The following is a 16,924-nucleotide window of genomic DNA, read 5'->3' as shown; positions in this document are numbered from 1 at the left end:
ATGAAAGCGGCAGACGTGAAATTACCCTGAGTTTTGTTCGTGAAACCGGTGGCAATCTGTCTAAAGTGACTTTCTCGTGGGTGACAAAGTCATTACTGGGATGTGATCACTAAGTTTTATAATATTTTGATACAAGAGCCTACTATAAGAGTCTGTGCTTGCAAATAATATTCTGCTTCATCATCATTTTTATTTGGCGCTGTTTTTCTGCTTTCCCGCACTAGGTGCCGTAGGTGAGACCAGTGAGCCGTGCCACAGTAACGCGTAGACTTATTAAGGCGTACCCCTCAATATGACACCACCAGAGTTGCTGTTGCACGAAGTGCCTCCGTGCGGCAGCAACAGGCACACGACCTAAGTTTCAAATGTTATTAAGTGTTTATTTAAAGCCAACAGCCTCATTGCTGCGGTGCGTGTCTTTTCCTCTGCAGGCAAACATGGCTGAAGAAGAAATCGTAATAACAGGCTTCTCGGCCCGATTCCCGCAAGCAGATGACCTTGCCGAGTTCAAGGAGAAACTGTACGCCGGCGTAGACTTTGTCACCGACGATGAGGCCCGCTGGCCTCGAGGTATGCAATGGACGGACTGGGCAGCGGGTGCATGGTTACTAGTTGCACACAGAGTTCCTGGTATCATTTTACAGAAGCTCGCTGATTGCGCAGCAGAAGTGTGCCAGTCGGAAATGTATCGATCAGTCGCTCGCATTACGGCCGATCAGTAGCTATCGCAGTCTTTTTTTTTTTACGCACCGCTCTGGTGTACCTAGCGGTGGGAACAAATCTCATGGGCTTCGTGTGCACTGACGTAGATGGTGATGGTGATTATGGATTTTTATGGAGAAAGGGCATCTATGGCCAAAGAGCGCCATGGCACAAGGTATTTCCGTGTTCTCAAGGTGGTGTCAGCGACTCACTTCCCAAGCATTTCACCCTGAATAAGCTGATCACCAGATAAGGGGAAAGCTTGCGCCCATTGTATCACCGGTGGGTACCCGGCGGCACTGGGAATCGAACCCCGCACCTCCCGCATGCGTGGCGGATGTTCAACCACGAGGCCACCGCTGCGGTTCTGGCGTAGATGGGTATTGATGGGTATGTTATAACGTTCAAAAGCATAGCAAAATATTTCTTTAGAAGTTTGCTCTCCGTTCGCACCGAGTTGTGAAGTTTGCCACAGAGAACCAACTGGATGCGTTTTGGACAATAAATAGCATGAAACTATAGGCGTCGCGAGGAGGAAAGTGCGGATATGCTGATTTGTATTGCGGATTCTTACGATATGCAAAAAAATTGGGTCCATAAAAGATTTTTGTTGAAAAAATGCTCTTGTCCAGAGTTTCTCGGTGTGTAATTGTTCCGCGTAAATAAGATGGTGAAAATTTAAAGCATTTGACTGCGGCGCCTCTTGTATAGAACATAGTAGGATGCAACGAGGTTTCACGTATCTTAAAGGCGCACTAAAGAGGATTCTGACCTCGCCTTTTTACCACAGGACCTCGATCTACACACTCCGAACATTCTTCTAAACTTCCAATTAATGTTCTGTATGGTCGATTTACGTATTAAATCGGATTAAACGTCCCGGCTCCCGCCTCTTAAACTCACATCCGAAAGTAGGAGGGGTCAATCAAAACGCTAAGTGCCTTTCAGCCAGTTGCGTGGAGGCTTCGCTTTCGCTTTTATTTTGTTTTTTTTCGGTTTTCGCGAATAAATTGTTTCAATCGCAGTCAACATAGCTGCAAATTAAGCCCACGGGAATAAAAATACGCGTGGACTTTTTGCTTCACGTATCCCTCCGCCGATGGCAGAGCGGCAAGCCGCCACGCGACTGGCTGAAAGGCACTTCACTTAGTTGAATCCTCCTAATTCGGAGGTGAGTTAAAAAAAAAAGGCGGGACCCGGGACGTTTAGTTCGATTTAATAGAGAAATCGGCCACACAGGACAATAATTCGAAGCTTCTAAGAATGCCTGGAGAGTGTAGATGGAGCTTCGCTGTAAAAAGACGAGCTCAGAATCCCCTTTAGTGCAACTTTAAATTTCAGCTGCTGCATCATCATCAGCATAAAGAATTATACGGTATCAAGAAGCAAGGCCATATGGTGCTGCTTTGTGCATGCGTATCACGGGTTCTGCCTGTTGCTGAGAGACTGCCTGTTCTCATCGTGAAATTTTATAATGGAAAGGAGGAAAGGGTGCACAGCTTTTATTAAAAAAATTAGATTTTCCCCATTTTTCGCATGCGCACAAGTTAAGGCCGTATAAATCTAAGGATATGCAACGTCCACAACCTGCACAAAATACAATGACTTATACCAGGTGTTTTAGGAAATCAGCCTACTTATATTTAAAAATAGAGTTTCTTAGGGAAAGATAAGCTTTTTGCGGCACTGCAAAACCAGTGTTGGCGGAAATAAAGACCAGGCGAATCATGTTAGCTAGTAAAGTGGTTGACTAAACTGTAATAGATAACTTTTATATCTTTTATCGATTGCACCTGATTGCAAATACAGAGAGTAATAGCCATATTAATTTTTAGAATTTGAATACGCTTTTGCTCTCGCCACTGTGACTCGACTAATTCGGGTCATTTTTCGCGCCATTCGAAAACCGCGCGCTCGAAAGAGGGCGCACAGCGGCGTCAGTCAAATCGTGACACTCCTTGAAGCGCGTACAATTTGACGTTCTCTGCCCCGCCGTGAAGTGGAGAGGAGCGGGCAGCTCGGCAACGCGGGCGTGGCTGATAATCTCTAGCATGAAAGGCGAAAAGGAAACGTCGGAATATGCCAATAGTGTGCTATTGATTAATTACTCTTCCAGTGTGTGATTTCTTTAGCGGTTTTAACTTGAAAATATGCACCCACGCTTAGAGCTGTCCGCCGCTTTAAAATGTCTAGGCTACTCTAAGCTAAGCAGAGGTGCAGAACCCCACTTCTCGGGGTAACCTAACGCGACTCGCTTACAACCCGGAGAATGTAATTTTGAGCGGCAGGCACCTGACAGAAAAAAAAAGTAGCTTAGTGCGAAACCATGCCAAAGATAAAAAATTGCAGCTAAGAGGTAGGAAGTGTCTCTACATAGTCGAGTCAGTAATATTATGCTTTCACTTCTTCCTTTCTTTATGAAGTGCGTTCCTAGAATACGAGGTACTTGAACACGAAAGCGTTCGTGTAAACAGTACATCGCTTAAAAAAAAAGGTATAATCAGGCCAGTAAAGGAGTCATTCAAGCTATCCCGTCATAATATTAAAGGGACACTAAAGGAGAATACTAAGTCCGGCTAGACTGAGAGGGTAGGATTACCTGATGGAAAATATGTTATTTTTACCGAAAACAAAACTTTTAAAAGCCAGAAAGTTGCGTAAAAGCGAGGAACACGTGGCGCCGCCACTGGAATTTTCGTGCAGTGGAGACCAGTGACGTATTCATGAACGAACACTATTTCGACGTCTCGATAGACAATCACCGTCGATACACGAGGAAATCGCGGTGAACATAGCAAACAGTGCGAAACATCCCGTAATTAAAAGAACGCAAAACAGACGACGGAGAGAAGGGTTAGCCACAAACACAAAGCTTTCGCCTCGCGTTCTGTGCACTCGGGTGGCGTCTGGCCGTTGCACGCAGCCAGTTAAGAGCCGCAAGCTCTCAACGGCATTCACGCTATGTGTGCTTGCTAAGCGGCCGGCGAAGCAATTTTGTTCTTTCTTCAGCCGTCGAATCGGCTACTTTGTGCAGGCTGCGGGTGTTATTAAATTGCGGTGTTTGTTTCTTAATTTTAATACGTGCTCATACAGATATTCACATGCACGCACGTCATCAACGTGTGAAGTGCTATGCGAGCGCCTGGTCTTCCGCGTTTTCTGCCTAGTGTAATAATAATAATAATAATTGGTTTTTGGTGGAATGGAAATGGCGCAGTATCTGTCTCATATATCGTTGGACACCAAGGCGAATACGCTTTTAGGTCGTCATCCATGGAGCTTGCAACGATACGCAGACGCACGCTATGGAGTGGAGACCCCCCCGCCGAAATAGTGCGGGGCAGAGGCGGCCTGCTATTACACGTCGCCGCTCTGACTACTTACCTGTTTAGTTTTGGTTTTCGGTTTCCGGCTGAGTAGCAGGTCTTAGAAAGTCGAGTCTCTGATTGGTCGGGCTGCAAAGACGGCACATGACACTTCATTTTTCGCGGACGCGTAGAAAACTTTTCCGCACAGAAAAAAAAAAACGTCCGTAGTGTTTCAGAGGAATAATGTACCTGGCTAAATAATAATAATAATTGGTTTTCGGGGAAAGGAAATGGCGCAGTATCTGTCTCATATATCGTTGGACACCTGAACCGCGCCGTAAGGGAAGGGATAAAGGAGGGAGTGAAAGACGAAAGGAAGGAGAGGTGCAGTAGTGGAGGGCTCCGGAATAATTTCGACCACCTGGGGATCTTTAACGTGCACTGACATCGCACAGCACACGGGCGCCTTAGCGTTTCGCCTCCATAAAAACGCAGCCGCCGCGGTCGGGTTCAAACCCGGGAACTCCGGATCAGTAGTCGAGCGCCCTAACCACTGAGCCACCGCGGCGGGTACCTGGCTTGCCTGTTTGATATTTTACTTTAATGCCCCTTTAAGGGGGAGCATAAATGTCGCTCTATTTTCTTTTCACATCTGAGTGTCAAAATGACACATTTTTTCTCGAAAATGTTTGGTGCATCAGTCATTTCGGCCATTCGAGACAGGGCTGCCTGCACCTTAGTGCCATCCATTAGGCTGTTTGTTAATTCCTGAGGCACTCGTAGACAAATGAATTCAACTGTCCTACCACACCGTTGTCCGGCGCTTCTCGGCTTTCCCCTGTTCTTGCCTTCGCTGGTAGTATGATTTACATAAATTATGTGATCCACTCCTAGACACTAATTCATGTGCCTTGACTGTTTGAATTAATAAAAGAAATACACTTGCGGTCCCATTTACAGGCTTTGCATTATATGGAATTTTCGATTTCCTATCAGTTAGAATTTCTAGTTCAAGGAGCGCGAGTCTGGTGGTTTTATAATTTTTGGTGGCTGCCTTTTTGTGACGGCTCTAAAATGACCGTGTCTTGCGTTACAAATGGTTTTCTATGTCGTGCGTGTTTGGTTTCACGTCCGCATTTATATCCTGCAGCTTGAACGTAGCGCGGCAAAGAATCAACCAGCCTAGGAAGCATTTGCCTCTTTCCAAGTCGTGAGTCTCACCTCTGACACGTTTGTGCCGGCCACCGGCACTGCTAACTAGTGGTGAGCCGACATCGTTGGCGTTAACTAACATAGAGAGAAAGTCGAAGGAACGAAACAAAGAGTTACTTTCCCATACCCAGCATTTCTGGACAGAATCATTTTTGAGCGGCAAACTGTTTAAGAATGCAATTTTTTCATTTTGTGTAAGATTTCACTAAACAATCGATATATCCACAGATCACCCGACGGCAGTCTTGAATTTTTTCTTCTATTCACGCTTTTGCTATTGTCAAAAGCGTTCACCATTGGTTTTCTACGGCAGTCTTAACTGTTCAATGCGATCACTGGAAATATTTTAAAAGAAAGGTTTTGCTACATATTAGAATAATGAATCATTACCTTCAATATTTCCAGAACAGTGTCTTACAATTTCCAAATTTCAAAATTTTTGCCCGAGAAAGCTGGACTTGGAGTAATAGGTTGTTGGGCAAATTGGTGCATCATCAGCTGTCGTAGTTGCGCCGCCGTTTTCTTGCAAAAAGATTACTGTTATACACTATGAGCCCCGGTTTAAGTCATGCACGTTTGGATATTTCGATGTCTGCATCCTACGCTCACAGGTCACCTGGGCCTTCCTAAGCGGTCGGGCAAGATCCGCGACCTGTCCGTCTTCGACGCTCGCTTCTTTGGTGTGCACCCAAAGCAGGCACACCAGATGGACCCCCAGATGCGGCTTCTGATGGAGACATCGTACGAGGCCATCGTGGACGCGGGCTACGACCCCGAGACGTTGCGGGGTCGGAATATCGGAGTCTTTGTTGGATGCAGTGACTCAGAATCTGGCGAGGTGTTTTCCTCGGACGCGGACAAAGTGGACGGCTATAACATAATTGGTTGCTCTCGGGCCTTGTTTTCAAATCGGGTATCTTACGTATTGGATTTTTGTGGTAAGCAAGCATGTCATCTTTGCTCATAATCGTGTGTTATCGATCCCGCAAATCACGTTCTCTAGCACTGCACTTAACCCAGCACTTAACAAAATTTCTTAGTGCTATTGCTCTATTACGCTGAGCACAATGAAGATCAAACAACCACCTAAAATACTTGGCAAGACATCGTTGAAGGATACTTCCTTCTTCTTAGATTCCTTAATTCGGGCCTGATTACTCTTACCCACCAATGGATTTCTTTCGAGGCTCCGGTTTTCCGTTAGCATGGCGCCGAAGCTGAAATAAACGTTGCTGGTCTATATAGCAAAGCGGTAGTCAGCGCAACTTGAAAAACAAAATTGCTTTTTCAGGAAAGGAAATGGCGTAGTAATTGTCTCACATTTCGGTCTCAATGTGCGCCAAATTGTTCGGACTGGCATGCGCCACCTCCACGTGATGAGAGCTTCGACATCCTTTTGACTATGCCAGCTGCACTTGGTTTACAGCTTTGTCAGCTTGTTCCAGCAAGATATGGCCCACTATACTCTCTTAGGTTAAAGTGTAAGCTTGAAAGGTAGTGCCACACTTCGAGGCCACAAAGGCTTCAGGTGAATGCGCGGCTGTAAAAAAAAAAAAACTTTGTCACTCAACCTTCTTGTTGACACAAGTATTGATACCCTTGACTTCGTGCCCGACGGTCGGCGGCCATTTTACATGTGTACCTTGCGCCACTACAGCAGCGGTTCAGTTTAGGAGTCGACGGCTGAGTCTTGAGGAGTTGTGAGCACAGCATCATGCAATGCAGCTCTTTCGGAGTTGTCAGAAACTTGCAGCTGTGACCAAAACACTTCTGCTGGCCGTGCTGGCCGCTTCATTGAAGTGTTTCTGCAAAAAGCCATGGTCAGAAGATCTTATACAAGGCACTTTGTCCCGTGTAGGGCTTGAACAGTTCTGTAGACAGCCCGGCATTCGTTCGTACCCTCCGGAGAGAAGGCCTTCATCCATTGCCTGGATCAAGCGCATTTTGTTGTGTATCTAAATGTACTCGCAGGTCTCAAGCCTCCACACGTCTCTCTCCATAACCATATTTCTTCCTTTCTCCCCTCTACTAGAGCAGAGTAACAAACCATGGAACTGTAGCTCAAGCTTACCCTTCGGAATGAATATGTAGGAATACTTCTTCAACATTCATATTTAAAAAAAAATACTTGACAGGTTGACTTCTAGGTTTTTTCTATGGTTGTTTTTGCAGTATTCCGACACTAGAGCAAGCGTGGTTTTCCCTCATCGGTAGGCCGTATTCTGACTTCATTCAGTTGAAAGTGTAACGCCCGCCTAGGCCTCGTAGATTCTACGTGCTGTTTTAAAGTTACAGTCTTAGTTCCAACATTATGCCGGGCAAACTGGCCTCCCAAGTATACAATGCTAGAATAAACCTCCGTCTCTTAAACACGCTGTGCACAATACTGGCTGAGAAGAGCGGAACGTGAATTTGCTCCTAGGTACCTTTGCTGCGCAGGCATGAGCTGTAGGAGGGAAATTATTTGAGCACCAGGTTAGTGAACGAGCTAGAAGGAGAGCTTCGGGTTAGTTAATGTTCTTATGCTTGCGCAAGTGCCTGGCGCGAAAGTGTGACGACCGCGCGCTGTTAAAAATTTCCATTAAAGTAAATAAACAAGAAATGTACACATGGATTTCGTACGCGGCATTCAGGGCCCAGCATCTCCGTGGACACGGCGTGTTCGTCCACGATGACGGCTCTCAACCAGGCCATGCAGGCGCTCCGTTCCGGGCAGTGTGAGGCGGCCCTCGTTGCCGGATGCAATGTGAACCTGAAGCCAACCACGGCATTGAGTTATCAGCGCCTGGGCATGCTGTCGCCTGACGGGAAGTGCATGTCCTTCGATTCTCGAGGTGAGAGCGCTGCGGACGTGCGTCCGTTCGACATAGGCGGATGCTCGTGCTGCTGTCTGCGGTGTGAGCGATGTACTGTATTGCCTCGCTACACCATAAACACCTTTTCGCAAGGTTTTACTCTGATAAAACCGAGCGTATTCACCTGAGACACATTCTGAACGTTTTTTTTTTGCCGCAACAAAGCGCACTGAGAGCTCGGTAGGTCTCTAAATTGAAGCAAGGTTGCAGCGACTGACCTTAAATGTATTGCTGTGCATATGCGGGCTGTGCTCTTATAAATTAGGAAGCGTTAGTTTGAAATAAAGAATAAGATTGAAAAAGATTGAGTGACGATAACACATAGGTAATGAAAAAGATGAGCGCTAGCTGGCCCGCGATAATGATTGAGCGCGGAAAGATTCTGCTGCAGTGAAATGATTCTGCCTAGATTACAATGGGATTACACAGCTGCTGGTGCGGCCTCTACGCGATTACGAACTCGGACAGATAGGGCAGCTGCACGAGCGCCCAACCAAGACTTGCTGCCCACTTCAGTTCTCCCTTCTTCTATTGTGGGAGATGGCGCCCCTACAGCCACCAATAACTCACTCTGCATTCTTCCGCCCCGTTCACACCCTTTGCTACCGTTCGCGCTGTGCTCGCTCTCTTACCCTTTCCTGGCTCCGCGCTTTCTTCTTTCCTTTCCTCAGCTAGTTACGTGACTCGCCGCAGTGGCTCGGTGGTTGAGGCGCTGGGCTACTGAGACGGTGTAACGGTTTGGAATCCGACCGCGGTGGGCGCGTTTCGATGAAGGCGAAACGCAAAAGGCGCCGCTGCGCTGTACGAGGTCAGTGTGCGTTGAAGATCCCCAAATTGTCGACATTATTCCGGAGCCCTCTACTACGACACATCTTTCTCTCTATATTATTTCACTCCCAGCTACCCCCTTTCTCTCATAGCACGGTTGAGGTGTCTACCAGGAATTGAGGCAGTTACTCTGGCTTTTATTTCATTATAACCAATCCTTTTCTCTACCTGGTGGGGTGGGTCATTGGTTAGGGCGCTGGTCTACTTAGCCGGAGGTCTCGGGTTTGATACCAGCCGCGGCAGCCGCGTTTCAATGGAGGTGAAGCGCGAAAGACACCCTTGGGCTATGTCAGTGCACACTGAAGAGACCCAACTGGTCGAAATTATTCTGCAGGCCACCACTGCGGCGCCTCTATCTTCCTTCTTTCATCCTCTTTTTTTCCCTCCCTTCCCTCAGGGCGCGGTTGAGGTGTCTACCGAGAAGTGGGGCAGGTGTCGCGCCTTCGTTTTACAAAAAACAACAACTTTCATTTCTATTTTAATGCGCTAGCATTACTAGGCCGTGGTGAGCGAATTCAGCGATGTCTGTGTTCTTTCTGCGTTACACTAACAGCAAAATATCAGAGAAAAGAAAGTTTCATGGGTCGAATTCGAGCCCAGGAATTTCTCGTTGGAAGCGGTTACGGAACCTCACAGCCGCGATGTGAACCGGTGCAATCAGCATCACATGGCAGATGGATAACAGAAGTGTATGCGGTGTTTATTGATGGATAAAGATGAACACAGTCTGTGCGGCAAGATTACGGGTGGATTCTGGAGAATTGTGACTTCAGAGTGGATTACGTAGGGCTAAGTTGAAGTAGGTCGGATTAAAAGTTTATTACATTTCATGAAGTTGCATTAGGGTGGATTAAGTTGCGTTACGGTGCATTGTGACGGATGACAGGTGGATTCAGGCGGATTGTGGTGGATTAAGATTGGATTACATCGAATTAAGTTAGAGGAGGAAGATGAACAACCTTATTTAACAAAAGAGCAAAAGGTCCTCGAGGGTGGGCTCTTACTTGTTCAAGAGTCCACTGGCCTGGGCTTTACTCAGCCACGGAGCCACTAGCCATGTTTGGCCAGCTGGTTGAGCAACTCGCAAAGCGGCCTCCCATAAGGAGGGGGATGGGTTGTGTATGGGGGTAGCTGCCATGGGTTCGGGGCGTTCTCACAGGAAGTGTATGAGGTTGGCCTTCGCCTCCCCACATGTTGAGCAGAGCTGGAGGGTCGAGGTACGATGGTAGCGATGAAGGAGGTAAGGTGAGATGTAGCAGCTTGTCCGCACAACTGCCGCAAGACTGCACTGTATTTTGAATCTAGTGTACGCTGAGGTGGTGGGAGTGCGAAGCTGTTGTTTTTGTAAGAGTGGCAATTTGTTGGTATGTGAGTGGAGCCAGCGAGGTTTCGTGCGTTGGTTTGGGTGCCAGACCTTCATGGTCCGGAAAAATAGTTTCCAAGCAAGCGCATGAACGCGCTGATCACCGGGGGTCAAGGCATGCCAAGGAACCCACGTGAGGGTTACCTCTCGGGTCGGAGTAAGTATAGGTCGCGGGTCCTGATGCGGGGATGCGTCGGGCGGTTGGTGTGATAATGCTGTGCTGATAGTGACGGTACATAGCTTGAGAGTTGGCATAGCTACTTGTGCGAATGGTGTAGTGTAGCCACACTTTTCGTGCGAATAGCGCGAATAGTGCAGCTACTTGTACGTATAATCGACGAGAAATCGCAAGGAAAAGGGAAGCGCTGCTTTCGCAGTTATAGCTGTATCTTTCGAAATGCGCAACATTGATCGCCACTTGGGGGATCGCTAAGCCAAGTCAGTGTATGTACTTTATTATTGTCATGTTATGCTTATAGGAAAAGAACCTTTTGCTGTTGATAACGAGATATAATAAACTAGCGCCATAATCTGAGTGCATGAGACGGACAAGAGCGTATACGTATGAGGCATGACCTCTGAGGTCAGTCATAAAGGCTAGGTTTGCTCAACCTGCCTGGACCCTGCCGCGTCGTTCAATCTCTGAGGCCACGTAGGAGGATTACGAACACCACCACGCGAATGGACCGCATCATGGCGCTGAGTCCTCCATCTCGCGCATACTAGATCGCGGCAGCATGGTAACATCGCGTGTATGGTCCCTTTCTTTGAAATAGTGATGGAAGAAAAATTCGGCATGCTTTATTCGAACTTCACGCCAATTATTCAAAAAGTATTCAAGAACTTGAGGGCTTATTCGATTCGTTTCGAATTATTTTGAATATGCACTGTTCGATTCGTTTGAATAATCGAATACGAGGGTATTCGACTCGGTTTTCAAAATTTACAAATATTAGCACACCACTGAAAATATATAGCATGTAAATGCAACATTCTTGCACATGATTTACCTGTCGCCTTTCAATTAGAATAGGCAATTATGTTTTTAGCCATAGCAGCGGTAAAATCGTTCGCACAGCAAGTTTTCAACATAGGTACAGCTTGCGCGCAAGAGAGACTATCATGTTTGTAATGCGGTGTTGGTTGGCGCAGGCGATGGCTTCACAAGGAGTGAAACCGTGGGTGCTTTTTTTCTTCAACGGGTGTCCGAGGCACGTCGAATCTACGCCAAAGTGATTCACACCAAAGCCACTGTGGATGGCTACAAGGTCCAAGGTAATTGCGTATTGAAATTGGCCAGATGATGAAATGCAGTAGGCATTCCCTAGCATTATCTATTGATTTAGTGGGTTAAAGAGGATAAAGCGAACAAGAAGAAAAGGTGTATTGATGTTGGCCGTCCTCTGGAGCCTATAATTGAGGATGTAAAAGAACGCGAATGGTTTTAATGTTGTTGTCTTAGTGCTGCAATGACCTGTCGTGGGTCCCAGTACAGTCATGCGAATTTGGTACCCTCGCATGTATAATTTACATGTTGTAATATTTATAAAAATATTAAACTTTGCCAATGCATGTATCAGAGGTGTAAGACTGAGAATGTTGACAACAACAATAACATGAGTCCTGGAAGAAATACTAGGTTGATAGGGTAGAAGGCTGAAGAGCATGAAAAATATTTTGCGTACCCGCGGTATATTGAGACAGAGTACATTATAATTGACAATAAAACAGCTATCCCTCTTTAGGAGGAATGGACATGCATAACGTCTCATTTTTTTCATAGCCGTCACCTAGTCACTATTAACTTAAGGCCGCGTCTAGAGTAGAGTACGATAACACACTTGCTGATGATTAAGAAATTTATGACGGTGCACCAGCCGGGATTTTCAATGAGTAAGTGTCTGCGCTCTTTGTGTGCGTCCTATTTTCTTTTTCCCTCGCTCTTTTTGCGAAGTTTTTGAAGACGAACGAACTGCACTAACTGACCCGCCAGGAAACACTCCTAGACCTAGTAAATATTATTGAAAAACAAATAAAAAAGGCTTTTCAGTGCCGGCCGGCGTTGCTAAGGAGAAGTCGTGTCACCCTTGCTTCTGTATGACACAGCGTGCTTTCCCTTTCTCCTCCTCTCTCTCCTCTGCGCCGGCCTCCAACCGCGCCACAGGAATTCAGGCGCGAACCACGACAGTTGAGGCAATAACAGCTGCTCCCGTAAAACACACTTTTGAGGTTGTTCTAGCATTCTGGGCCAAGGAAAAATTGAAGGGGGCCGGAAAGAACATATGCGCTCACAAGCAGCAGCGATACGCAGTGTAAGACGAGTATTCCGTGAACCTTTGTCGGCAGCACTACGGAAGGGCCACATGAACTGCATCTTCCGCGACATTGCAGGAATCACTTACCCCTCTGCCAAAGCACAGAAAAAGCTCCTTCGTGACACCTACAGCGAAGCCAATGTTGATCCACGCAAATTGGAATACATCGAGGCTCATGGAACGGGAACAAAGGCCGGAGACCAACAGGAGATGGAAGCCATTGCCAGCGTTTTCTGCCAGCCCGGGCGTGCAAGGCCGCTCATGGTTGGAGCTGTGAAGAGCAATGTAGGACACGGAGAAGCTGCTTCCGGTGAGTAAGTGCGCACTGGTGTCTGAAAAACCGCGAAAAGCACTCGACGGCAAGTAGCTGGCAGGTCCGAAACAAACCCTCAAAGTCATGGAGGAGCTCGAGGTAGCTGATCCCGGGTTAGGTTTTTCTGTCTCCGGTGGTCGGAGCACGTTGCGTTTGTGGGTGGTCGGGCATCCCGTGAGCGGGGCCGCACCATTGAGCAGTCTTGACGCCGTCCCTGTCGTGACCAGGCGGGCCAGTAATGAAGTCGAGATAAATGAAGGATCAGAGCAAAAACTCGCTGTCCCCATTCCCATCCCAATTCCCGTAACCTGTTTATCCAACCACTTCCGATACTTCCCAGTGGAGATCAGGGGAGTCTCCCCGGGCCCGCTCCCCCGGCTGTGGATCGGTAGGTAGCTTTTTACCCCCCCCCCCCCTCATTTTTTCATTTTTTTCCCATCTTCCCCTCCTACGGGTGGTAAAATTATTTAATTGCCTTCGGGCCTTTTCATTTATTTTCAGATTGGATTAAGCCTATTTGACGTTAGTGGTGCAGGCAGGGGCTTATTATTTTTAATTCTTTTTAGGTTGCCCGAACCTAACAAATGTAGTTCTTAGTGCATTTCGCTAGACAGGACAAAGTTGAACACGGGGTAAACTAGGGCTGAAGTAAAAGAAACATTGGCATACTAAAAGGACAAGCGCTCAACATCTAGCTCAACGGTATGGCTTCAATCGGTTAAGAAGCGGAGGTAATGTTTTTAGTATGATCTGCAGCACTTTTTAAAGTAACGCTGGTTATGCTTCAGGTGAACCCTTAATGTCGCCCAGTTAAATATGCAAAAAAACCTCCAAAATTGTTCTGCACCGACGGACGTTATGGCGGGAAAAATTATAATGTGATAAGAAAAAACGCTGCCCTCAATTCGGATAAAGAGCCAGATAGAGGGCTAGAATCGACGGCTTTCGCAGGACTTAGAGTTCTCATTTTACTCTCTAAGTGCCGCGTTTGTGTGATGCCAATTTGAAATAGCTTGTCCACTGACATAGCGGACGTATGCTAGCTCTTCTTACTTGCCCGGTGTCACTGGGTTTCGTGCAAACTCAAGGCACCGTTCCCGTGATTAGACAAACCCCATGGACCACTCCGCGAAGCTTTGTCGCCAAGTTCGTAGCACATCGTCCGATCGACCAGTTTGACGAGCAACGTTTTGCCAAGGAAACACACGTTTGCACAAGGCTTCTTTCGAAGGTGAGGGGAATAGGCCGAATAAGTGGAAGGCTGCACTTGGTCGCAGTTTGATGTTCCATGGCATGACGAAACTAGAAACCTTGTGGTCGCTGCAGGTGGCCTTCGCAGCTAAGAGTGCGGAATGTGTTGGCAGTGCGTCACATTATTGCTGCGTTGCTGATAGCAAAGAATTTGCCACAGCAGAATATACGGATAATAGAGGGCAGTAGAAGGTGTTTACAAGGGTTCTCAACGTGCATAAAAAGCAGGGAAAATCCTTACTGCAGAAAGATAGACCGCACCCCACATATTACCGTAGCATTTTTTACAGTGCTTTCGTTATTGCGCACATGCTTATGCAGGCCAAGCGTAAATGAATATGAAGTCATCGAATCAGTTACAATAATTCCGAAAATTCGTGATATACTGAATTTATTTCCCGCCCGCACATTAGCGTCAGACGCATCTTATGTGCTGTTCGCAGGCCTCAGCTCGATCGCCAAAGTGGTTCTTGCTATGGAAACTGGCACGATCGCTGGAAATCTGCATTTCGAAGAAGCGAATCCAAATATTCCTTCGCTGCACGACGGTAGTGTCAAGGTAGTGGCGAACTGCACCCCTTTCAACGGTGGCATGGTGGGTCTGAACTCCTTCGGCATAGGTGGATCCGGTGCGCACGTCATTCTGGAGTCCAATCTGGAGCCTCGCGTGGAATGCGCTCCACGTGAAAGCCCCGCGCTCCCTCGGCTCATCCTAATGTGTGGAAGAAGCCAGGAATCACTCATGGTGAGCCTATTACATAGTTGTGTTGTACTTTAGTGCATGACACTTTCTAATCAGTTCTACCACGCAATGCACTTAGTGAACAGCTGCGCAGTATTCTTGTTAACATACCACAGCTAGTGCTATTGTGCACCCTGCCTTAAACCATTCAGATCTCGCCTCAGTTTAGTATAAATTCGCGTACAAAGATAAATACTAATAATGAATGTCTAATATGAAAAATGAATTCATTCGATGGCATGCATATAATTTTAAAATGAGGGGTCTTGTTGTCTGGATCCATGCAGAATCACGTATGCATTGTGCCCCTCTGTACTTACCTGGAATTGTTTATTTTTGAAAAGGGGACAATGGTTTTAAGCGATTTAAAAAAATATCAGGCGACCACATGCTTTCCAAACTCGGAAACGTTCTCATCACATACAAACGAGGATATAGAGCAAGTTAGGACGTCTTCTGCGAATACTTCAGCCGCGTCCCATAGCGTGCAACGAATTAGTGAAACGAAGCTCAGGCCTTTACTGTTTCTCTTGTTATCGCCACCACTGCAGAATACACTGGATCGAATGGAAGCCGAGGGGCCGTACCCGGACGCTGCGTACGCACTTCTAAACAGGGTCGGGCAGCCCAGCATCCAAAGATTTCCATACAGAGGGTTCGTTGTGGTACCCGCGGATGGCACCAGGAAGGAAGCTGTCAAGGTCGTCGAGCAGGCTCAACTCGAGAAGCGCCCTCTCTGGTTCGTCTTCAGCGGCATGGGCTGCCAGTGGAACGGCATGGCCCGACAGATGATGCATTTTGAGGTGTTCGCCCGATCCATCCGCAAGTCGGCCGATGTATTGAAACAGTTCGGCATTGAACTAACTGACGTGGTGACCAGCGATGAGGTCGTCAACAATAACGTGGCTTCTGTGCTGGCTTCTGTGGCAGCTGTGCAGGTGCACCCGTCATGCTTACTCAAATTTTTGCTGGTCTGCGATGCATGCTGATCCGGGGCCATATTTTGTAACGTTTCATTTCGTTCTGATTCAGTGGGGTCGTAACGTGTGTTGTGCCAAAAACATCACGAGGTCGGGAAGTAAACGACCGATCTCAGGCACGGCCAGTTTGGCCTCAGTGCCCGGGCTGCCACCACACTGCCTCCGCATCTATTCCGGCCGGGTCGGAGACACTATGCTCCGCAAAGTCAGAGCACAACCAACGTACAGTTTCTTTCCAGAAACGGCATTAGCCTCCACAAAACTCGTCAGTCGTGTCAAACGTTTAATCGTGCTCCGTCATTCGCTGGTGTTGGTCCACCAGCTGGGGCACAGGCATAGGGGCATTTGTGCATGTGTTCCATCGCGGGCGTATTTCTGCCACGACCAGAGTGAAGTAGTGCACCATGGCTTACGTTGACTGGAGCAGCGGCCGATGGCGGAGGACAAATGAAATGAAGACGAAATGAATCGCTACAAAAAATGCGGCTACAGGCGAGTGCTTTAAAGCGATAAATAGATTAGTAGGCACTTCGTCGTTCATGGCACTGTTGATGCGCACAAAAGCCAGATCTGCACCGATACTGACCTTGGAACAACGAAGTGAACTTCGTTACGTTTCATAACAGCTACTAGGCACGGCCTTGGTACGTGTGGCTTCGATACCGCAGTTATAAAACGAGGCTGAACAGTGAAGGGGATTCGGCTTGAAGGAAGCTGTAACACATCCATCGTTCTTGAAAAAAAAATTTTGAATAATAAAAAATGTAGAAATATTGAACGTAATGGTCCATTGTTATGATATGTAACAAAATTTCTTTAATTGTGTTTCCATCGCTCGGATCGAACAGTTAAGACTATCATAGAAAACCAATGGGCAACGCTTTTGACGATAGCTACAATGTTTATAGCAAAAAAAAAAAAAATTCCAGCATGCTGTCGCGAGACGTGTGTATATATTGATTGTTATAGTGAAATCTTGCAATAATGAAAAAACTGCGCATATAAACATTTTTCCATTCAAATATGCTTTTGTCGACAATTGTCGGGTATGTGCC

At 47.0% G+C, this 16,924-nt stretch overlaps 1 protein-coding gene across 1 annotated transcript in view; it reads left to right on the top strand.

Moving 5' to 3' along the window:
• The first annotated feature begins 437 nt into the window (after positions 1–437).
• LOC144129874 (fatty acid synthase-like) overlaps positions 438–16,924 on the top strand; it is a 69,445-nt gene continuing 52,958 nt past the window's right edge. The window contains exons 1-7 of the mRNA XM_077663935.1: positions 438–570; positions 5,834–6,160; positions 7,856–8,056; positions 11,421–11,543; positions 12,660–12,893; positions 14,591–14,892; positions 15,441–15,827. Coding sequence (XP_077520061.1) covers positions 438–570; positions 5,834–6,160; positions 7,856–8,056; positions 11,421–11,543; positions 12,660–12,893; positions 14,591–14,892; positions 15,441–15,827 — 1,707 coding nt within the window. The remainder of the gene's footprint in view (positions 571–5,833; positions 6,161–7,855; positions 8,057–11,420; positions 11,544–12,659; positions 12,894–14,590; positions 14,893–15,440; positions 15,828–16,924) is intronic.

Source organism: Amblyomma americanum, chromosome 4 (assembly GCF_052857255.1).
Source record: "Amblyomma americanum isolate KBUSLIRL-KWMA chromosome 4, ASM5285725v1, whole genome shotgun sequence".
Classification (NCBI taxonomy): Eukaryota; Metazoa; Arthropoda; class Arachnida; order Ixodida; family Ixodidae; genus Amblyomma; species Amblyomma americanum.
Note: the sequence above shows the minus strand (reverse complement) of the source record. Positions and strands in the feature narration are given on the sequence as shown.